Source organism: Bombina bombina, chromosome 3, assembly GCF_027579735.1.
Source record: "Bombina bombina isolate aBomBom1 chromosome 3, aBomBom1.pri, whole genome shotgun sequence".
Taxonomy (NCBI): domain Eukaryota; kingdom Metazoa; phylum Chordata; class Amphibia; order Anura; family Bombinatoridae; genus Bombina; species Bombina bombina.
This window is the reverse complement of record NC_069501.1, coordinates 173,730,005-173,755,644: the sequence shown is the minus strand read 5'-3', so window position 1 is coordinate 173,755,644 and position 25,640 is coordinate 173,730,005. Positions and strand designations below refer to the sequence as shown.

Genomic DNA, 25,640 nt, shown 5'->3' with positions numbered 1-25,640 from the left:
TTTTGATCTACTGCAAACTTTTGATCCTGAGCTAAACATGGGCGCCGATCGGTGGCTACGAATATCTGTTGTGCTCTTCATTGGTTAGGTGCCCACATTCAGCATTGGATCGACACCATATAGACTTTTTAATTGTTTAACACTTGTGAAGATTTTTCACACACACAATATCGGTGCTATAATGGTATAAAACACAACAGTGTAATAATAAAATGATTTAGTACATCAGAGCATTTTTATTATTGCTCCTTTTTGTCCCTTCAAACATTAGCTGGAATTATAATAATGTGCAGCACTATCACATTTAGGATCGGTACCTTGCATATTATTACCAGTAGCTGAATTATACCACTGGTGCTGTTAAATGACTAATAAATACTGAATACGTTTGCAGTATATGTTTTAACCACACGAATTGTATAACTGTCCAGCAAACTTCTCAGTAATGGGAGAATAAAAGTAATGGGAGAATAAAAAAAAATGTACTGATGAGGCTATGAATATGAAGCAATTAAAACAGTTCTGTGCAGATATAATGGGAATGTAATGTGCAGACTACATAAAGGAACCGTAAGAGTAGTTAAATGTGATATAATGAATCCAATGTAACTTAATTATACAGAAAACGTAATTTAACAACAAACCCACAGTCACTGTGTACACTGCACAAAACAGGCATAAAAGTCTGTTTATCAAGTATCTACAGTACCTGCAGAAGTAACACCCCATGTATTTGGGTGGGGGGGGAGTTCTGCTAAATTTACCATTTTTATAAAAATCTAAAACTATTTTATAGTTAACTTAAAATAACAATGAATTTGTGATTCTAAAATATTAATAATGATGCCTGAAACAAATGCAGTCTACCCCATGTCATTTGTTAATTTTCAATGCAATATAAATATTTTTCAGAAAACTAAAAGAATTAGCTACTTTAACATTTAAATTAAGTCATGATAATGAATGCAATCAATTATTTTCTGGCATCCATAATAAATGTAACGCATACCCAAGACTGTACAAATCAAACAATCATTTTTTTTCCCCTTCAGCACAACAAAGAGAAAATATGTTGTGCTAAATAAAAAAACATTAGAATTACACACACAAATCATACACTTTTAAAATAAAAATAAAAAAATCATGTTTAACACAATTATTACTTTCTACTAAACTGGAGGAAATATGGAGCTATTTATTACTTATTGTTTCCCTCGCGTCAGATTTATATTTCCTTAACAACAAGCCTGTTAGCCAGCAGGTGGAGGGCTTTAACAGTGTATTTGTATGTACACACACCATTATAACACTGTCACTGATATAATATGAAAAAGCTAAGTCAATTGTTAAATCAGTATTCTTTATGGAGAATCTAAGTAATAATATGGATGACTGTATAGGTTATCTGTGTGTTTGCATATGTTTGAAGATATTTTAACACAAAGTTTCTCTAGCCCTGAACCTAAGATAGTTCTACACATATTTTCAGTACCCCTTTATCTGTCTTGTTTTCACAAAACAACCACAACCACCTCTGAGAATGGGAACACTGTTTGATTTCTTAAATATAACAACATTGGTACAGTGGAAAGGGACCACTACAGGACACTGCAGAATATGCCGAGTGTTTAAAAAAAAACATAAGGTTAATAACCTGCAAAATATAAAACAAAGAAGGTGTCCTATAGACTAATACGGTTTGCCAAGAATATAGATAGTAGAAAGAAAATCCATCACTAACAAGAAAGGCCCTCAGCTGGCAGACCCCAGTTACTCCAATGGAAGCAAGGATACCCAACAGATAAATTCACAGGAATTGTGCAATTATTTGCTGGAAAACACAAAGTGAAAATTATACAATTCCAATGAGTTCACTTGGTATATACCATCTATATTAGTGGCAAACAGATATATGTACGAGGCACCATCTTTGTTTTATATCTTACAGAGAATATGCAATGCTTGCAATCCAGTATTCTTAAAGGGACATTGTACACTAGATTTTTCTTTGCATAAATGTTTTGTAGATTATCCGTTTATATAGCCCATCTGGTAGTGTTTTTGTAAAAAATGTATAGTTTCAGACTCCTAACCAAGCCCCACAGTGTCAGATGTATACATGCGTTTACAGACTTCTGCTGGCTCCTTCTTATGTTATCTGTCTTTTCATATGCAAAGAGGGGGAAGGGGGGAGTGTCTTCTCTTTCTGTTTTCTCAGTCCCTTTCACTGGTTGTCCCAGACTAACCTCATCAACAGTGCTAAACTGGGAGCTTCCAAGTAAGTTTTTAAAAAAAGTTTCATACTGGATGTTTATATCAGTATCTGTGCATATTCTTCTTTATTGTAGTGTCTATTACATGCCGTTATATGAAAATAGGTGTATACTGTCCCTTTTAATAACAGCTCTCAAGGGATGTTTTCTCCGTGAACAGAGTTTGTGGGACTCATGTTTATTACAAGTTACATTTAAGATTATATTTTGATTTGTTTTAGTCAAGTGCACACCTTATATTGTTTGATAAGAAGGATAATAATAATAATAATAAAAACACAACTCCATAGTATGCCCATTGTTTTCCAGGTTAGAGATTAGATTTCAGATCTGCAATCATTACATATGGTCCAGTCAGTCAAACTGACCCATTTTAGCTGCAAATCCACTGGTTGACCCTGAAGACAGGCGTTTTATCAAGCTATGTCTTGCTCACGGCATAGAGGCCAGCAAGGTTTATGACTATTTTAATAAACTATAGCAGAATTTAGCAGGGGAAATGTGTGCACCTATACACTACAATAATAAGATGCAAAGGCAGGATTTTACATGGTTGTAGAAAGTATTGTGTGGAAGGTCGGAATTTCAAAATTTATTTCAAAACTCATGAGCAACTGAGAAGATTAAAACATCAGCAACACTTGTTAGTAGCTTGTGAATGGCTGTACATAGGTAAGTATGCACAAGAATACAAAGGGGCTTCATGTACAAAGCAGTTTAAGCTGCTCCGGAGCCCTTGTGGGGCAGGTTCGCACATGCAAGCCTGTTTCTCGCAATGTAAGAAGCAGCTGTCAAAGACCACTGCTGCTAACACTCTGCGCCACCTCTGAGGTGGCGGAGAGAAATTACCATGAGCTCACTCAGGGTGATTGACATACCCTTCTCTCCTGTGATTGGCTGTGCAAGAGAAAAGGCAGGATTTACACACTCACTTGAATGTGCATAAGGATACATACGGGGCAGCAGACAAACAGAATCCACTGCCCGTATACCACAAAGACGAGCGGACAACTTCTCAAGTTGAGAAGCTTGTCTGCTCACCTTATAATGCATGTGGGCCAAAAATGTTAAGAGCCACAACTAGAATTTTTGGAGCTATAGTTTCCTGATTCCTAATTGTAGCAATAAGTACTTTATGACTTAATTTCCACATAATAAAAACACAAACTTACTCATCTCCTCAGTCATTTCCATTTTCATGTTTTCCTTCTGGAAATTTTGCATTGTTTGAAGGGTTTTCTGTGGATCCATTTTTTTGTTCACTGCTTGCATTGTCTGAGGAATAAAGCATTTAGACAGAATTGTAAAAACTTCTTACCACAACCTGACAAAATAGTTTTAAAAAAGCCTTTACAGAATTAACTGCTTTCATATTTTGTTAAAAAAAAAATGATGTAGAGTTTGCATTATATGAAGGGGTTATAAGTTTTTTTAATTGCTTAAAATATTTATTATTGCAAACGATAGGTAATAAACCATATGTATGCTACCTGTAAAATGCTAGAATTCTAGCACAGACCAATTCTTACCTTTGCTGTAGTGGACATTGCACCTGCCATCTTCATCTGAGAGCTCATGACTTTGGTTTGTGTTGACATGGACGTAACCTTTGAACTTACAGCAAAAGTACGAGTTTTCTGCTTACGAAGTTGCACAAGTTGCTTTGCCAGAACTCTACATGCATCTTTGTTACCCGTCTTTGCCATCTTTTTTATTTCCATTTCCTAATTAAAAACAATATATATTATTGTCTGTAAAATAAAAGTTCACTAATAGATCAATAAATTATGTCCTGTAAAATCACAATGCTTATCCAGGCATGCTGGTCAGGAATATGATCCGTAGATCTTGACATGTTTCACCTTCAACAAAACAAAATCTTAACCATTATGCACATTAAGAGCCCTTTGTGGCAGAATGATGTGTTCACATTGTAACTATTTGTAAAAATGAAATCACATTGATGCAATCCCATGTTTTCAAGACCAGGATTGGATCATGGAGGACTGTTTACACTGCTAGGCACACACCTCAGGCCAATCCTTACCTATGTCAAAGGGGGAAGCTGCAGGACGTCATATATGGTACAACGTTCCATGCCCTCCTAACGGTATTAAAGCCCAGGGCAAGGTGCAAAGGGGGTAATATATACAGGCATGTGGCCCGCCAAGTATTTACAGTTAAACTGTGTGCAATGAATTCCAGATTTTATAAACCTGGATACAGAACATTTAACTAATTTTCTAAGGTGAAACAGATAGGCCTACCAGGGCCTTCATGCAAACAACTCAAAAAAGTCTAGTTGTTAACTTAACTTGTACAGTTATTTTTATTAAAATGTGTGCACTTGCATATGCTCTGAAGCCAGCAGTAACCACTTATAACTCTAAATGGAATTTGAAATCCAATATTGTAAATTTCAAATTCCCTTTTATTTGCCTTTTAAGTACATTTTGCATAAGCCAGATCATTATAGCTTCACACCAGTTTGTCCTGTTTTGGAACATAATTGAGAAACAATTTGGTTATTGGGATGCCCCACATTGACACCACCTGCTCCCTGCAAAGTTTTTAAATACAGTGGCACTTATTTATTAATGTGCAAGCAAACAAGGTTCTCAACTTGAGAGCTTGTCCACACGGCTTTGTGGCATATGGGCAGTGGACCCTGTTTGTCCGCTGCCCATATGTACTGTTACACGCTCAAGTGAGTGTAAGGTCGTCCCCTTCCCTCGCAAGAGCAATCGCTCGAGAGAAGGGTCTGTTAATCACCCCAAGCAAGCAAGCTCAGGGCGATTTCTCTCCACCAACCCAGAGGTGGCGGTGATTGTAAGAAGCAGCAGTCTAATAACCGCTGCTTCTTACACAACGGGAAGCAGGCTAACACGTGCGAATCTGCCTCACAAGGGTTCCAAAGCAGCTTACGCTGCTTAGTACATGGAGCCTGCTCTTGCCTTTCCTGTCCTTGTTCCTTTTCTTAAAAACCATGTACAAAAATGTTTTAAGAACTTCTTACAAAAAAAAAAAAAAAATACTAATATTATGTCAGTAGAATACTAAAATTAAGCCACTGTATCTTTATGTAAATACAGTTAGTCTAGTTTAAAGTCAGTCCTGTCAGTTTTATGCAGATCTATCAGACTAATTTAAGGGACATGTAAGACAATTTTACTTTCTTAATTCAGATAGTTTTCTCTTTGTATCCTTCTTTGAAGGGTATATTTAGGTAAAATTCTGAAATGCTATATAGCAGGAGTTTTGCAACAAGTACATACACTACTTTCATATAGCATTGTTCTCCCCAGGAATCGTGCAGTAAATCCTTCTTGGCGCCCATAGGAGCCGGATTTACTGCACTGCTACTGGCTAAGAGGTGAAAACGTCACCTCTTAGCAAACAATTTTGTAAGCCGTGTGCTGCTGTAGCAGCTAAGAACGGAGATCAGTTAAAACAAATAAATCTACATGAAGTATCTTATACTTCATGAATGAAAGTCCCCTTTATTTGTTTCAAAAGTGAATCCTAGCGTTTGTAAAACGCTAGGATTTATTTTCACTTTAAGTACATTTATGTTAAATTATGCAATTAATTTTTGCTTTGGATAGCTGGAAATTATATAATATTAGAAAATATTACTGCCCCCACCCGGCTACTTCATAACACCAACCGGCTACTTCATAAACCACCCAGCAGGCAAAATGTTCAGTGGAGAACACTTTACAGAGCTGAAAAGTGTATAGCAACCATCGATGCCTAGTGCTACAGTCTCGTGCATGTTCCTAAGCCTACCTACCTGCATTTTTTCATAAGAGAAGTACAATTGGAAAGTTGTCTTTTTCTTTTTTAATTAAACGTTTAATTTGTATAATGAAAAAATCATTTTAAATAAAGCTGAAACAAAGTGGCATTTTATATAACAATTACTCAAAGAAAATTATTTTAGTGATTTAATAAAAATAGCAGAAGAGAAAGAGATTAGTGGTGGCTGGGGAAAAAATTAAGCCATGGAAATAATTAGTAAAACTCAAGGTATTTTAGCCTGTGCTTACTCTATTACATCAGATTAAATGTATTCCATAATGACCATTAAAACAACCCAAATGAATATTGTAAAAATAATTCTGATGCCCTTCACACAGTGGAATAAGATATCCTTAGCCCTTTTGTTTAGAAGCCACCCTTGATTTAACACACGTCTCATCTCTAACAAAAGGTGAACTACCTATTAAAGTAGACAGTTTTTCTACTTCACTTACCATCTGTTTTTCTTGTTTCTCCAAGGCTGCTCGATCTCTGGTTATAGCTCGTTGTGTGCCTCTCAACTCTTTATTCTGCTCCCTTATTATATCTGGGGGGGATGAAATTTGTGAAATGGCTTAGAAAATGATTCCTTTCTGAACGGTTGCTTTATTACACTATGCAGAGTAAAATGTTATAGCTTACTATAGCTACACTGACAAAAAATAAAGTGATATCTGTTATAAAACAGTAGCATTAGCAGAATACAGTTCTGCATGTAAAACGCATTAAATAAGGTACTTACAAAATCATTACAAATAATTGTTTTGAAGAGAGTTTTTCGGTCAATAACACACTCCCCCCAAAAAAATCATGTTTAAAGTACATGTAGTTATTCTAATAGCCAATCACATTTGCTTAGGCTGGTTAATTGGTGCTGCAAACGCACATTCATGAACAGATGTGCCCATATCTTGTTTACTGTATGGATGCTGTGATTTTACCATACACTCTGCTTTAATAACCCTTATTCTCTTACATAACAATATATTCTCTCTCAGTGATTTATAAAAAAAAAAAAAAACACAACACTGACATGCTAACACTGCAATGTAGAATATCCCAAGGTTATGTCCCCGGTGAGATCACCACTTAAAGGGAAACTGTACGTAAAAATGAAACCAAAATTTAAACACCTTTTTTCATGAAAAAAAAAAAAAACAAATTAAAAAGAGGGACAGTAAAAACACTTTGCATAGTGAATAAATTCACAATACTCTTCAGTTATTTATTTTGCCCCTTTCCTCTATTTAACACTGAAAATGAAGAGTATTGGAAGCGCACAACAGGCTTCACAAGCCTAACCCTCCTACAAATATCGCTGACCTCAGTAAATATTGTTAGATAAACTGCAAAACAATAGAACTATTGTTAACAAAATGACAGTGGCTTGATTTTTCTACTATAATAAGTCCTGATTGGCTCTTCCAAATAATGCATGCAGTGGGTGGAGTTAGGCTATTGAAAAGCAATTGCAGAAAACAAGGTGATAATGTATTCAAATATTTCCACACTCACCTAGTATGTGAATTTATTTCAAGAATAATATTGTAATTAGAAGAGGTTTGCTACCCCCTTAAAGCTGTAACAACGTTTCATGCTGTCCTAACAGCGCTGGGCTGTTCCGATATGAACACTATAGTTACGCCCTGAAGGTGTTAAGTAGACATGTGCATTTGTCTCCTTTGTGAGTAACCCAATGCCGAATATTGCGGCTGCCAGCGGCATTCGGCTATTTTCAGAGACAGATTTCTTCTTCTGAAAATGCAACACACTAGGTTATGTGCAAATCCCGTTATTAGTCTGCTGCACTTTCACAGGAAGAAATCCAGCTCTGAAAAAAGCTGAATGCCACTGGTGGCCATCATCTTCAGCATTGGTTTACTTACAAAGGAGACAAATGCACATGTCTACTGTTAAAGGGATACTAAACACAATTTTTTTTTTCTTTCGTGATTCGAATAGAGCATGCAATTTTAAGCAACTTTCTAATTTACTCCTCTTATCAATTTTTCTTTGTTCTCTTGCTATCTTTATTTTTAAAAAAGCAGGAATCTAAGCTAAGGAGCAGGCTCATTTTTGGTTCAGAACCCTGGATAGCGCTTGCTGATTGGTGGCTACATTTAGCCACCAATAAGCAAGTGCAACCCAAGTGCTAAACCAAAAATGTTCCGGCTCCTAAACTTACATTCTTGTTATAAAGATAATGATAGCAAGAAAACAAAGACATTTTGATAATAGGAGTAAATTAGAAAGTTGATCAAAATTGCATGCTCTATCCGAATCACAAATGTGTTTAGTATCCCTTTAAGTATAAGCTGTTTAAATTGAAACTGAAACCAATATAGCAGTATCAGTTGTCGCTAATGCACACTGGGCTTATAAGGACAACTCCTTCAGCTGCATTGGTTGAGAGGGACATGCCACTACAATCCTAGCAAGAAAATGTTGATTAATTCAGGACAAAAACACATTTTTCCAAGAACAAAAAAACTTTGATAGATGCTGAAACACACTATTGTAGATTATACATAGAGAACAACTACAATGCCCTTTAAGCAATGATCAAATCTATCTACACACAGTCTAGGGCTTAAAACATGTATTTCACTTTTAAAGGTTAGAAGTAACATTCTAGGACTGATTGTAAGGATTTACCAAGCCCCTATTTATTCTAAATGTATTAATACAATTAAAATCAGGATGTTGTTACTATGAACATTTTTTTCTTCATTTTTTTATACCACCAGCAGACGCTTAACGTTTTGGAACACTTTAAAATCTTTGCTGTTTTCAGTTTCTGAAATAAAATGATGTAAAGCTGGAACATTTTAGAAAAAAATCCTAATTACAGGCTTTACAAGCATTACCATAGTTTCAAGGGCATTCAGCTACTACATTAATACTGTTCATTGCATTTATTACACAGAAATGTACTTATAACTACCACTACTGATAATCAATTCTGCCCTGCAGATATAAAACATTAAAAAGAGATCAGAACATAGAGAAATAAAACAAATCAGTAGTAGTCATTATTATTTAAAGGGACAAAGTCACATTTGAAAAGTACATTTGCAAAAATGCTTCTGAGTTGTTATTCTCAGGTTTTGTGACAAATTAGCACACTACCCTCTTATAGTACACAGGTAAGACTTGTTGCATACATATCAGAAAATGATACCAATTTCTTATACTGATCAAAGCTCAATTTAAGGGAACATGAAACCCAACATTTTCCTTCCATTCAGATAGAGAATTAAATTTTAAACAATTTTCAATTTAATTCTATTATGTAATTTGCTTTGTTCTCTTGGTATCCACTGTTAAAAAGTATACCTATGTAGGCTTGGGAGCAGCAAAGTACTACTGGGAGCTGTTAATTGGTTGCTGTACATACAGTATATGTCTTATCTTATTGGCTTCCCCAGTGTTCAGCTAGCTCCCAGTAGTGCATTGAGGCTCCTTCATCAAAGGATACCAAGATAATTAAGCATATTAGATAGTAGAAGTAAATTGGAAAGTTATTTAAAATCAAATGGTTTATCGGAATAATTAAAAAAAAAAAAATTGGATTTCATAACCCTTTAAAAATATTTTTTTAAATCAATAAAAAAAAATGGTTTGTCATTCCCTTTAAATTCTGAACATTTTTTTTTTTTTTTTAAACAAAATAAGTTTTGGGTATAAAACTCATTTCTTTTGCTTTGTCTAACAGAGGAGTAGATTTAGATAGACAAGTTCACTGAATCTGGAGATAAGAGATCTAGGGCTCTATTTAACAAGCTCCGGATGGAGCTTGATGGCCCCGTGTTTCTGGCGAGTCTTCAGTCAGTCAGCAGTTATGAAGCAGCGGTCACAAAGACCGCTGCTCCATAACCTGTCTGCCTGCTCTGAGCAGGCGGACAGACATCGTCGGAAATCAACCTGATAGAGTACGATCGGGTTGATTGACACCCCCTGCTGGCGGCCTATTGGCCACGAGTCTGCAGGGGGTGGCGTTGCACCAGCAGCTCTTGTGAGCTCTGTAGGACCTGATCCGCACTGTCGGATCAGGTCCGACAGACCTTGATAAATAGAGCCCTTAAAGTGGTTGTGATGTTAATAGCACAAGTGCAAAGGTTTTTTAAAACATCTCTGTTAATACTAATTGTACTAACTGTCACTTGCATAATAGGATGGGTTACCCTCTTTCGAGTAACAACTGTTCTTTAAGCAGTGGATGGGGTGAGATAAGGTTGTCCATGGTTACCATCTTGGTGTCTTGTGCAAACTATTCCTACAGTAAAATACTTCTATCAAATGAGGGACCATTAACCCCTTTGCTACTGGGAATTTCAGAGAAAAAAATATGACAAAAGTACCAGAGAATGTGTAGCATTTTTGCTGTCACCTAGTTAACCCTTTAAGGACACAGCTTTCAGTTTGCTCAATTGTTTTATGACGGAAAAATTCCGTCATATGTCCTTAAGAGGTTAAAACAGAAATAGAGCCTCTGTTTTTTTTTGCTTTACATATCAAAAACTATATATATATATATATATATATATATATATATATATATATATATATATATATATATATATATATATATATATATATATATATTTTAATTTTTTTATTTTATTGAGGTTTGTAGCGAAATGTACATTACAAAGATAATCTGCCACAGCACAATATGAACAGGTATAACAACAATTTTTGTACCTTAATAGGAAGAAAATATACAACAATGAGTTACATAAGTACTCTAATTTAAACAGATTTAAGTAACAACCTATAAACCTAGGAATTACAGGCAAATATATCCTAAACCTCTTTTTATATATTTATAGAGACCTCCTTAGCTATTCATTGGCCACTCTCTGGACCCTAACGTACTCATCAGTATAGACGGAGGTATGCAAGTATGGTATAAAATGTTATATACCTCCCGAGTAATATATAGGCTACTAAAGAACCAATGGACTATATCTTGGGTGGCTGGATGTAAAAAGTCTATAGTGATATACGGTCACTTTCGGACCACAGCACATAATCTGTATTCTGTAGTATAGCATAAAATTCCTCTTTTTATATATTTATATCTTATAGTAGGTATAACATCAGGGAAGTACTGCTTGGTATCAAACATTAGCAGTAGTAAATGCAAATGATACAGCATACTAAACTGGGGAGCTACGGAGAGGCTGAGTGCACAGTGTGATACTAAATACAAATATCGCTGAAATTCGAATACTACATGACAAATAGTTGCCGCCGTTCATAGCAAAATAACTAGTGACTGAAAAGTTAAATAATGTAAAGGTGCACACAGCTAGTCCTCTTCCCCCTATCAAACAAACAAAGGGTACGTGTCATATAGTAGTAAGAATAACTATTTATAAGGAATTAACTGAAGTAGAGACACTTAGTGTGGAAAATGTACCTAGACCAGTTTCTGTAATCCTAGTTAAAGGGATTTTCCTTCCATGTTACTATAAAACTATAAAATAATGTTAAAGTGCCTCTGTTTTGTATCACCCTTTGCATTACCCTGTATTATAAGCACAAACATTATGTATATATATATATATATATATATATATATATATATATATATATATATACAGTTAAAATCTAACAGGCCATATGACTTCATGTAATACAGCAATAACAGAAAGAAAAGACCTGTACAGTGAAAAACAAATCCTAAGTATGCTTCCAAATAGCGCCTAAGACATATGCTGTGTTTATGAAATATATAACTTAGGTGTAAAGTAGAAAGGGAAAGTACAATATAAATATAGGACTGATCTAGGCAGACCCTCTTATAAAGCGCCGATGCAGTTAGGCCATCCATTTTAATCATAGGGAAAGGATCACTAAGTCCTGTATCACAAACTCTTATATTGGCAACTGATATTATTAACTGTATAAATGCAAATATGAAAGAATCCAAGAGTTCAATATTATTAGCAGTACTTTGTCATGTATCCTCCTAGGAACAATCATTTGGCTAATAATCACACAGATCCATTTACCCCCTAGCGATCCTCCAAATGTTCGATAAAAATATCCACATACATGAGCACTATACACTTTATGGCATCTCATTTCCCTCAGCAGGAGAATACCCTACACCGGTCTTAGGGTTTGATTGACCTCCCAAGGAACATCTTACTCCATGATGCGGCACCAGCAGAGCCCTGAAAAGCCTTAGATAGGAGGAAGAATAAATCACACAGTCACTCCGCTCCAACAAGAGCAATGACAAACCAAGAGAAAACTCCATTGTGAAGTTAAAGACTCCAAGCTGCTCCTTCCCCCTTACTGCTATACGATGCACCTCACTCGGGGGACTCCAACACTTCTGGACACGATCGTCCCTAGCCTCACTCTGCTACCCGCTCGACATGGTTGAGGTAATGTTCACATAGCCAACTTGAGCAGGAGTCTTAAGCGCAGCTACCTCCCGCGCCAGCTGATTCGAGGTTATATTCGGCTCAGGAGAATTTCCAGGTTGTAAGCTGTCATCAGCTGAAGGCAATGAAAGTAAGTCGCCATCTTGAAAATTGTGATCAGACTTCGCAGTGCTGACATAATCCACCACATATTGAGATAGCTGAGCAAAGCGAGTATCCATCAAATCATGTAATAATGATAGTAAAGCAATCTCCATGTTTCTCAAATCACAAACTGCGTGGTGGGTCGCTGCAGTTAAAGTACACTTGCAGACAAGAGCTGCTTTTACCCAGCCCGAACTCCGACCGGGGGGGGGGGGGGGGGTTTCGGGGTATTGATGAACTGGTGTAGGCCGCCACCAGCGGTCTCAGTAAATTATTCTGAGGGCTGGAACAAGGCAGAAAGAGGTGTCCTCTGGCTCCAGAGCTTCTTCTTAGCCTATACCTCCAGTTATATTATTGTATAAAGCGTTAGCTTAGAAATATTTAGCATAAAACTAAAGTCTCATATGGAGCTGCTAAAATTCATGACTGCTCGTGGCGACGGCTTGGCCACTCCCCCCAACTATATTTTTAAAGTAGATAACCCAAGGTATTTTTCATGGCACTATTTGGTCGCCATTCCATAAAAACTTTCTCACTAAAGTTGTTTATACACAACTACTGTAGTCTTAGGAAAAAATGGTTGTAAAAGCTTCTCTGGGGATCAATTTGTTCAAAAATTGCAGACATGCATGGCTTTGGTAACCATTCTAAAACTCCCCGGCAGGAAACGGGTTAATCAGTTAGCTTGTAAGGTTACATTCTTGCTGTAGTGTAGTGATTACCCTCCCACATGACACCTCCCACCTCTGATCCCTACCTGACGCCTTCCAAACAGCTCTCTCCTGGTCACCTCCATCTTAGGTACTTAGGGCTTCTTTTTTTTAAAAAATATATATATTTTTTAATTTTTGTAGTGTAAGGATCCCTCTTCACCCTCCCACCTCCATGATAAAGTATTGTCACATGATAGCTGTATTTTGACTACAATATCAATAATGATCATGTTCAAATCCCTTAAAAAAAAAAAACACATATACAGGGAGTGCAGAATTATTAGGCAAGTTGTATTTTTGAGGATTAATTTTATTATTGAACAACAACCATGTTCTCAATTAACCCAAAAAACTCATTAATATCAAAGCTGAATATTTTTGGAAGTAGTTTTTAGTTTGTTTTTAGTTTTAGCTATTTTAGGGGGATATCTGTGTGTGCAGGTGACTATTACTGTGCATAATTATTAGGCAACTTAACAAAAAACAAATATATACCCATTTCAATTATTTATTTTTACCAGTGAAACCAATATAACATCTCAACATTCACAAATATACATTTCTGACATTCAAAAACAAAACAAAAACAAATCAGTGACCAATATAGCCACCTTTCTTTGCAAGGACACTCAAAAGCCTGCCATCCATGGATTCTGTCAGTGTTTTGATCTGTTCACCATCAACATTGCGTGCAGCAGCAACCACAGTCTCCTAGACACTGTTCAGAGAGGTGTACTGTTTAACCTCCTTGTAAATCTCACATTTGATGATGGACCACAGGTTCTCAATGGGGTTCAGATCAGGTGAACAAGGAGGCCATGTCATTAGATTTTCTTCTTTTATACCCTTTCTTGCCAGCCACGCTGTGGAGTACTTGGACGTGTGTGATGGAGAATTGTCCTGCATGAAAATCATGTTTTTCTTGAAGGATGCAGACTTCTTCCTGTACCACTGCTTGAAGAAGGTGTCTTCCAGAAACTGGCAGTAGGACTGGGAGTTGAGCTTGACTCCATCCTCAACCCGAAAAGGCCCCACAAGCTCATCTTTGATGATACCAGCCCAAACCAGTACTCCACCTCCACCTTGCTGGAGTCTGAGTCGGACTGGAGCTCTCTGCCCTTTACCAATCCAGCCACGGGCCCATCCATCTGGCCCATCAAGACTCACTCTCATTTCATCAGTCCATAAAACCTTAGAAAAATCAGTCTTGAGATATTTCTTGGCCCAGTCTTGACGTTTCAGCTTGTGTGTCTTGTTCAGTGGTGGTCGTCTTTCAGCCTTTCTTACCTTGGCCATGTCTCTGAGTATTGCACACCTTGTGCTTTTGGGCACTCCAGTGATGTTGCAGCTCTGAAATATGGCCAAACTGGTGGCAAGTGGCATCTTGGCAGCTGCACGCTTGACTTTTCTCAGTTCATGGGAAGTTATTTTGAGTCTTGGTTTTTCCACACGCTTCCTGCGACCCTGTTGACTATTTTGAATGAAACGCTTGATTGTTCGATGATCACGCTTCAGAAGCTCTGCAATTTTAAAAGTGCTGAATCCCTCTGCAAGATATCTCACTATTTTTTACTTTTCTGAGCCTGTCAAGTCCTTCTTTTGACCCATTTTGCCAAAGGAAAGGAAGTTGCCTAATAATTATGCACACCTGATATAGGGTGTTGAAGTCATTAGACCACACCCCTTCTCATTACAGAGATGCACATCACCTAATATGCTTAATTGGTAGTAGGCTTTCGAGCCTATACAGCTTGGAGTAAGACAACATGCATAAAGAGGATGATGTGGTCAAAATACTCATTTGCCTAATAATTCTGCACTCCCTGTATATCGCTCTATGGTGTAGAGCAGTGTTGCTTAATTGCGGCCCTAAAGTACCCCTAACAGGCCAAGTTTTTATTATAGCTGAACTAGAGCACAAGTGAAATAATCAGCTGATGGGTGAGAGCAGGTTAGTTACCATGGTTACTGATCAGCTGATCATTTCACCTGTGTTTTAGTTCAGCTGTAATGAAAACCTGGCCTGCTGGAGGTGCATGAGGACCTTGGTTGAGAAATATTTCGCCTACAGAATCACTACACACTATAAAAAAAATAGATAACATACAGGTCTCTGACTTAAAAAGTCAAAAGGCACATAAGGATTTCATACTGTTTTGGGCAGTAACAATTTCATGCTTGTGGGTTATTAATATCAGAAGCATTTAAGGATTGTGATATCTGAAACAGACTTACAAAACCAGCCAAAGTTTAATATTTGTTATGTACCGAAAAAAAGAGCAGCCCCATAATTAAAGTCAGCATAAGAGCAGCAATGCACTACTGGACCTAGCTAAACACACCTTGTGAACCAATGACAAGAGGCATGTGTGCATAGCCGCCTATCATCAGATAGCTTCCAGTAATGCACTGCTGGACCTAGCTAAACACAGTGAACAAATGACAAGAGGCATGTGTGCATAGCAGCTTATCATCAGATAGCTTCCAGTAATGCACTGCTAGACCTAGCTAAACACACCTTGTGAACCAATGACAAGAGGCATGTGTGCATAGCCGCCTATCAACAGATAGCTTCCAGTAATGCACTGCTAGACCTAGCTAAACACACGTGGTGAACAAATGACAAGAGGCATGTGTGCATAGCCGCCTATCAACAGATAGCTTCCAGTAATGCACTGCTGGACCTAGCTAAACACAGTGAACAAATGACAAGAGGCATGTGTGCATAGTCGCCTATCATCAGATAGCTTCCAGTAATGCACTGCTAGACCTAGCTAAACACACCTTGTGAACAAGTGACAAGAGGCATGTGTACATAGCCGCCTATCAACAGATAACTTCCAGTAATGCACTGCTAGACCTAGCTAAACACACCTGGTGAACAAATGACAAGAGGCATGTGTGCATAGCCGCCTATCATCAGATAGCTTCCAGTAATGCACTGCTGGACCTAGCTAAACACACCTGGTGAACAAATGACAAGAGGCGTGTGTGCATAGCAGCCTATCATCAGATAGCTTCCAGTAATGCACTGCTGGACCTAGCTAAACACACCTGGTGAACAAATGACAAGAGGCATGTGTGCATAGCCGCCTATCATCAGATAGCTTCCAGTCATGCACTGCTAGACCTAGCTAAACACACCTGGTGAACAAATGACAAGAGGCGTGTGTGCATAGTCGCCTATCATCAGATAGCTTCCAGTAATGCACTGCTGGACCTAGCTAAACACACCTTGTGAACAAATGACAAGAGGCGTGTGTGCATAGCCGCCTATCAACAGATAGCTTCCAGTAATGCACTGCTAGACCTAGCTAAACACACCTTGTGAACAAATGACAAGAGGCATGTGTGCATAGCCGCCTATCAACAGATAGCTTCCAGTCATGCACTGCTAGACCTAGCTAAACACACCTGGTGAACAAATGACAAGAGGCATGTGTACATAGCCGCCTATCATCAGATAGCTTCCAGTAATGCACTGCTGGACCTAGCTAAACACACCTGGTGAACCAATGACAAGAGGCATGTGTGCATAGCCGCCTATCATCAGATAGCTTCCAGTAATGCACTGCTGGACCTAGCTAAACACAGTGAACAAATGACAAGAGGCATGTGTGCATAGCCGCCTATCATCAGATAGCTTCCAGTAATGCACTGCTGGACCTAGCTAAACACAGTGAACAAATGACAAGAGGCATGTGTGCATAGCCGCCTATCAACAGATAGCTTCCAGTAATGCACTGCTAGACCTAGCTAAACACACCTGGTGAACAAATGACAAGAGGCATGTGTGCATAGCCGCCTATCATCAGATAGCTTCCAGTAATGCACTGCTAGACCTAGCTAAACACACCTTGTGAACCAATGACAAGAGGCATGTGTGCATAGCCGCCTATCATCAGATAGCTTCCAGTAATGCACTGCTGGACCTAGCTAAAGACACGTGGTGAACAAATGACAAGAGGCATGTGTGCATAGCCGCCTATCAACAGATAGCTTCCAGTAATGCACTGCTAGACCTAGCTAAACACAGTGAACAAATGACAAGAGGCGTGTGTGCATAGCCGCCTATCAACAGATAGCTTCCAGTAATGCACTGCTAGACCTAGCTAAACACACGTGGTGAACAAATGACAAGAGGCATGTGTGCATAGCCGCCTATCAACAGATAGCTTCCAGTAATGCACTGCTAGACCTAGCTAAACACACCTGGTGAACAAATGACAAGAGGCGTGTGTGGATAGCCGCCTATCATCAGATAGCTTCCAGTAATGCACTGCTAGACCTAGCTAAACACAGTGAACAAATGACAAGAGGCATGTGTGCATAGCCGCCTATCAACAGATAGCTTCCAGTAATGCACTGCTAGACCTAGCTAAACACACCTTGTGAACAAATGACAAGAGGCATGTGTACATAGCCGCCTATTATCAGATAGCTTCCAGTAATGCACTGCTGGACCTAGCTAAACACACCTGGTGAACCAATGACAAGAGGCATGTGTGCATAGCCACCTATCATCAGATAGCTTCCAGTAATGCACTGCTGGACCTAGCTAAACACAGTGAACAAATGACAAGAGGCATGTGTGCATAGCAGCCTATCATCAGATAGCTTCCAGTAATGCACTGCTAGACCTAGCTAAACACACCTGGTGAACAAATGACAAGAGGCATGTGTGCATAGCCGCCTATCAACAGATAGCTTCCAGTAATGCACTGCTAGACCTAGCTAAACACACCTGGTGAACAAATGACAAGAGGCGTGTGTGCATAGCCACCTATCATCAGATAGCTTCCAGTAATGCACTGCTGGAACTAGCTAAACACACCTGGTGAACAAATGACAAGAGGCATGTGTGCATAGCCGCCTATCATCAGATAGCTTCCAGTCATGCACTGCTGGACCTAGCTAAACACACCTTGTGAACCAATGACAAGAGGCATGTGTGCATAGCCGCCTATCATCAGATAGCTTCCAGTAATGCACTGCTAGACCTAGCTAAACACACCTTGTGAACCAATGACAAGAGGCATGTGTGCATAGCCGCCTATCATCAGATAGCTTCCAGTAATGCACTGCTAGACCTAGCTAAACACACGTGGTGAACAAATGACAAGAGGCATGTGTGCATAGCCGCCTATCATCAGATAGCTTCCAGTAATGCACTGCTAGACCTAGCTAAACACAGTGAACAAATGACAAGAGGCGTGTGTGCATAGCCGCCTATCATCAGATAGCTTCCAGTAATGCACTGCTAGACCTAGCTAAACACAGTGAACAAATGACAAGAGGCGTGTGTGCATAGCCGCCTATCAACAGATAGCTTCCAGTAATGCACTGCTAGACCTAGCTAAACACACGTGGTGAACAAATGACAAGAGGCATGTGTGCATAGCCGCCTATCAACAGATAGCTTCCAGTAATGCACTGCTAGACCTAGCTAAACACACCTGGTGAACAAATGACAAGAGGCGTGTGTGCATAGCCGCCTATCATCAGATAGCTTCCAGTAATGCACTGCTAGACCTAGCTAAACACAGTGAACAAATGACAAGAGGCATGTGTGCATAGCCGCCTATCAACAGATAGCTTCCAGTAATGCACTGCTAGACCTAGCTAAACACACCTGGTGAACAAATGACAAGAGGCATGTGTGCATAGCCGCCTATCATCAGATAGCTTCCAGTAATGCACTGCTAGACCTAGCTAAACACACCTTGTGAACCAATGACAAGAGGCATGTGTGCATAGCCGCCTATCATCAGATAGCTTCCAGTAATGCACTGCTGGACCTAGCTAAAGACACGTGGTGAACAAATGACAAGAGGCATGTGTGCATAGCCGCCTATCAACAGATAGCTTCCAGTAATGCACTGCTAGACCTAGCTAAACACAGTGAACAAATGACAAGAGGCGTGTGTGCATAGCCGCCTATCAACAGATAGCTTCCAGTAATGCACTGCTAGACCTAGCTAAACACACGTGGTGAACAAATGACAAGAGGCATGTGTGCATAGCCGCCTATCAACAGATAGCTTCCAGTAATGCACTGCTAGACCTAGCTAAACACACCTGGTGAACAAATGACAAGAGGCGTGTGTGGATAGCCGCCTATCATCAGATAGCTTCCAGTAATGCACTGCTAGACCTAGCTAAACACAGTGAACAAATGACAAGAGGCATGTGTGCATAGCCGCCTATCAACAGATAGCTTCCAGTAATGCACTGCTAGACCTAGCTAAACACACCTTGTGAACAAATGACAAGAGGCATGTGTACATAGCCGCCTATTATCAGATAGCTTCCAGTAATGCACTGCTGGACCTAGCTAAACACACCTGGTGAACCAATGACAAGAGGCATGTGTGCATAGCCACCTATCATCAGATAGCTTCCAGTAATGCACTGCTGGACCTAGCTAAACACAGTGAACAAATGACAAGAGGCATGTGTGCATAGCAGCCTATCATCAGATAGCTTCCAGTAATGCACTGCTAGACCTAGCTAAACACACCTGGTGAACAAATGACAAGAGGCATGTGTGCATAGCCGCCTATCAACAGATAGCTTCCAGTAATGCACTGCTAGACCTAGCTAAACACACCTGGTGAACAAATGACAAGAGGCGTGTGTGCATAGCCACCTATCATCAGATAGCTTCCAGTAATGCACTGCTGGAACTAGCTAAACACACCTGGTGAACAAATGACAAGAGGCATGTGTGCATAGCCGCCTATCATCAGATAGCTTCCAGTCATGCACTGCTGGACCTAGCTAAACACACCTTGTGAACCAATGACAAGAGGCATGTGTGCATAGCCGCCTATCATCAGATAGCTTCCAGTAATGCACTGCTAGACCTAGCTAAACACACCTTGTGAACCAATGACAAGAGGCATGTGTGCATAGCCGCCTATCATCAGATAGCTTCCAGTAATGCACTGCTGGACCTAGCTAAACACACGTGGTGAACAAATGACAAGAGGCATGTGTGCATAGCCGCCTATCATCAGATAGCTTCCAGTAATGCACTGCTAGACCTAGCTAAACACAGTGAACAAATGACAAGAGGCGTGTGTGCATAGCCGCCTATCATCAGATAGCTTCCAGTAATGCACTGCTAGACCTAGCTAAACACAGTGAACAAATGACAAGAGGCGTGTGTGCATAGCCGCCTATCAACAGATAGCTTCCAGTAATGCACTGCTAGACCTAGCTAAACACACGTGGTGAACAAATGACAAGAGGCATGTGTGCATAGCCGCCTATCAACAGATAGCTTCCAGTAATGCACTGCTAGACCTAGCTAAACACACCTGGTGAACAAATGACAAGAGGCGTGTGTGCATAGCCGCCTATCATCAGATAGCTTCCAGTAATGCACTGCTAGACCTAGCTAAACACAGTGAACAAATGACAAGAGGCATGTGTGCATAGCCGCCTATCAACAGATAGCTTCCAGTAATGCACTGCTAGACCTAGCTAAACACAGTGAACAAATGACAAGAGGCGTGTGTGCATAGCAGCCTATCATCAGATAGCTTCCAGTAATGCACTGCTAGACCTAGCTAAACACACGTGGTGAACAAATGACAAGAGGCATGTGTGCATAGCCGCCTATCATCAGATAGCTTCCAGTAATGCACTGCTAGACCTAGCTAAACACACGTGGTGAACAAATGACAAGAGGCATATGTGCATAGCCGCCTATCATCAGATAGCTTCCAGTAATGCACTGCTAGACCTAGCTAAACACACGTGGTGAACAAATGACAAGAGGCATGTGTGCATAGCAGCCTATCATCAGATAGCTTCCAGTAATGCACTGCTAGACCTAGCTAAACACACGTGGTGAACAAATGACAAGAGGCATGTGTGCATAGCCGCCTATCAACAGATAGCTTCCAGTAATGCACTGCTAGACCTAGCTAAACACACGTGGTGAACAAATGACAAGAGGCATGTGTGCATAGCCGCCTATCATCAGATAGCTTCCAGTAATGCACTGCTGGACCTAGCTAAACACAGTGAACAAATGACAAGAGGCATGTGTACATAGCCGCCTATCAACAGATAACTTCCAGTAATGCACTGCTGGACCTAGCAGTGCATGCCGATTTGTGTCTAAATGATCCTAAGCTTACATTCTTGCTTTTTCAAATAAAGATACCAATGGAACAAAGAAACATTGACAATAGGAGTGAATTATAAAGTTGCTGCTCTATCTGAATCATGAAAGTTTAATTTTGACTAGACTATCCCTTTAAAATGTATTACCATATAATTAGATTGTTATTATTTAGTGACATTAGGGCAAGGCAGATAATTGGCTCATTTGTTGTGACGATTTGTTTATCGTTGGTAAATTGACCTATGGATGTAAATAGAAAATCAATCTGAACAAGGGATGAAAAGTCCTCAAAAGGGAAATGTTTTCTCACATAAGTGTTTCAATGTCACAATAGGGGAGTAGAACTTGTAAACTTGTGATCACAGTACTGAAAATTAGATTTGTACAACTAGTAGGCTTGTTAAGGAAGAGATATTTTTAAGTGATCTTGCAAAAAAGGACATTGGTTGGTAAAAAAAAAAAAAAAAAAATTAGAATACACACGTCCCACACAGTAAAAAGTAATTTGATCTGATATAAAATGCTAAGCATGTTACGGTCAGACACACCTTACATGTGGTCTAAGTCGAATGAGAAAAGGAATGAATGGGGATTGTGTTTGCCCATAATAAAGTACATTGAACTGAATATTTAAACTTAATAAATAAAAACATATTAAAAAAAACAGCACAGATTTTACATCCATGAAGAATAGGAAAGAGTATTAACCGTTTGTTTTAATACAAACCAGCTTGTATGAGTCACTAATTGTGATCTCTTTTGAAAAAAAACCTCTTTAGTCACCTGATGACTGAAGACAGTGATGTCATAGTTTCCCAATGAAATAGTCAATAAAACTATGGAAATATCTAACTATAGAAACAAACTGTTGCATTTATATGGGTCAAGGTTTACATCATATGTATGTGTCAATAATTAAAGGGATAGGAATGTCAAAATTAAACATGCATGATTCCAATAGAACATGGAATTTTAAGACACTCAATTTATATTTTCAAATTTACTTTGTTCTCTTAGTATACCTTGTTGAAAAAGAATATGCAAATATCTTACACTACTTAGAGCTAGCTGTTGAGTAGTGCCTCAGTGGTGGAAAATTGTATGTTCTTTCTGAATCATGAAAGAAATGTGAGGTTTCCCGTTTCTCTAAGCTATACACTGAAAAAGATCTGTACATAAATTAAACTTTAAAAAAAAAAAAAAAAAAGTTTACAGTTTTTAAAGGTAAATTGAAAGGGTTTTGCAAAGTCAAAGCATGTCAGATTACACATCTCTTGAAAAACCTTTTGATTGTATTTACTCTTTTTCCTTTGCTGTGGCAAAATGTAAATAAACTTCACTGAGCTACAAAATTACCACTTTGCATTCAGCTGGGTTTGGCAAACTAATGAATATGCTTAAAGGGACATTTTGGTCAAAATTTAAATGCACATAGATTAATTATATCTTTAAATAGAAACATATTTAAAGATATAATTTAGTGTTAACATTTCGCACGGAAAGTGCATGGCGCATACTTAAATACACTTTTAAAAACAGCTATACCTTTTATTAGAAGCATTTTTGCTAATACGTGTATATTATAAAAAAGCTTCTATTCAAAACTGAAATGCATCCATGTGGATTCCAATTTTGGCTGGAATATCCCTTTACGTATGCAATACAACCTCTTAGAGGTACATCATGTTATATTAATACACTTTTTACCTCTGTGATTGCCTTGTAATTCTCTGAAGACTGCCCCTATCCAACTGCTTTATACAAACTTGCATTTTAGCCAATTAGTGCTGACTTATGCATAACTCCACGGGAGTGAGCACAATGTTATCTTTATGGCACACATGAGCCAGCACACTGTAAAAGCTAATAAAATGCACTGAGATAAGAGGCGGCCTTCAAGGGCTTAGAAATCAGCCTATGAGCCTACCGAGGTTAAAGGGACAGTCTAGGCCAAAATAAACTTTCATGATTCAGCTAGAGCATGTAATTTTAAACAATTTTCCAATTTACTTTTATCACCAATTTTGCTTTGTTCTCTTGGTATTCTTAGTTGAAAGCTTAACCTAGGAGGTTCATATGCTAATTTCTTAGACCTTAAAGCCCACCTCTTTCAGATTGCATTTTAACAGTTTTTCACCACTAGAGGGTGTTAGTTCACATATTTCATATAGATAACACTGTGCTCGTGCACGTGAAGTAATCTGGGAGCAGGCACTGATTGGCTAGACTGCAAGTCTGTCAAAAGAACTGAAAAAAGGGTCAGTTTGCAGAGGCTTAGATACAAGATAATCACAGAGGTTAAAAGTATATTAATATAACTGTGTTGGTTATGCAAAACTGGGGAATGGGTAATAAAGGGATTATCTATCTTTTAAAACAATAAAAATTCTGGTGTAGACTGTCCCTTTAAGCCTTCAATAAAGAATACCAAGAGGACAAAGCAAATTTGATGATTGACGTATGCATTCCCTATCTGAATCATGAAAGTTTCATTTTGACGTAACTGTCCCTTCAAGGCTGGTAGCTTCTGTTGCACTCACCTCCTTACTTTCTTAACAGGAACAAAAAATTCCCTGGTGCCCAATAGTGTTGGTGACCTCCTACATATTAGACAGCATTTAAACCCTTATCCTTAAGAGAAAAGTTCTCTCACTAATTCAGGTGAGGGTACATAAGGGGTTTTGAAAAAATAGTTCAGGATTCTGAGCAGGCCACTCGAGTTCAATGACATTCACACCAAACCTATCAACCCATGTTTTTATGGACCTTGCTTTGTGCATAATCATGCTTGAAGAGGATGTTGCCACAAAGTTGGAAGCACCCAATTATCTAAAATGTCTTTCTATCTTGTAGTATTAAGATGACCCTTCACTGAAACTAAGAAGCCTTGCCTAAACCCAAAAAAACAGCCCCAGACAATTAGCCCTCCTCCACCAAATTTTACCGTAGGCACCATGTGTTCCAATAGGTACCGTTTTCCTGGAATCTGCCACATCCCGATTCTTCCACCTGACTGCCAGAAAGTGAAGCGTGACTTTTCACTCCAGAGAATACGTTTTCACAGCGCCAGAGTCCAGTGGCAGTCGAAACGTTGCTAATACTTGTTAAAGGGACAGTACACTGTAAAATTGTTTTTCCATAAATGTATTTTAAATGACTTGTTATACCAACTGCAGAGTATAAAATATTTGAGAAATTGCATTTTCGGGTTTATTTGTGTATCTGAAGTAGCTGGTTTTGTGCTTTGAAACCACAGCCTATTACAATGGGTTGAGCTTCAGGTAATATCAGATCTCATTATGTTATCACTTTCATGTACACAGACTTGCTTCCTTATCTTATATTTGTCTGGAACACCAAAGCTCAATACATAGAGAGAACAATGGAAAATTATCATTTTATTACTTAACTATCATGCCCCCACTTAGGGTGTAATCTCTTCTGCTGGCTGTGTTTACTTAGGCTTGTCAATAGCGTATACGCCAGTATCAAAACTTTCAGTATAGGTTGGGAAACCACAAGCTAAATCAGCTATTTCAAATGCTGAAATATGAGTAAAGGAGCTACTTGCAACCAATTTAATACACACTAGCAGGTAAATAGGATCATTGGGAATAATTTAAAGGGGAGAAAGTTTTTGGGTGAACTGTCCCTTTAAATAAAATTGCCTTTTAAATCATTGGAGTGCTGGAGACCTTTGTTGTTATGCATCCTGGTGCACAGTTCTTGTGCTGATGTTGCTTCCAGAGGCAGTCTGGAACTCTGCAGTGAATGGTGCAACAGATAATACGCAATAAGAGCCCCAGTGTTTGATCAGGCTGCCACTATATGGCTAAGCTGCTGTTTTCTCTTAATCACTTACACTTTACAATAATAGCACTTACACTTGATCTAGATCTAGTAATTTTACAGACTGACTTGTGGCAAAGGATGCATCCTATGACACTGCCAAGTTTAAAGTCACTGAGCTCATAAGTACAACCAGACTGCTAATGTTAGTCTATAAAATGTAATAACTATGTGCTGGAATGTATGCACCTGCTAGCAATAGATGTGGCTGAAACACCTAAACACAATCAGTAGGGGTGTCCACACACCTTCAAGTCACTCTTGTCTCCAGTCAGGGAAATAAATAACTCTGATCAGCTAGTACACAGAAATCAGTAGGCTC

General features: G+C 38.8%; 1 protein-coding gene across 1 annotated transcript in view; it reads right to left on the bottom strand.

Annotated features, from left to right (window-relative positions):
• CHMP2B (charged multivesicular body protein 2B) overlaps positions 1-25,640 on the bottom strand; it is a 44,644-nt gene that overhangs the window by 13,122 nt on the left and 5,882 nt on the right. Inside the window, exons 2-4 of the mRNA XM_053704562.1 lie at positions 6,530-6,621; positions 3,803-3,997; positions 3,446-3,548 (exon numbers count right to left, since the gene is read on the bottom strand). Of these exons, the coding sequence (XP_053560537.1) occupies positions 3,446-3,548; positions 3,803-3,997; positions 6,530-6,621 (390 nt within the window). The remainder of the gene's footprint in view (positions 1-3,445; positions 3,549-3,802; positions 3,998-6,529; positions 6,622-25,640) is intronic.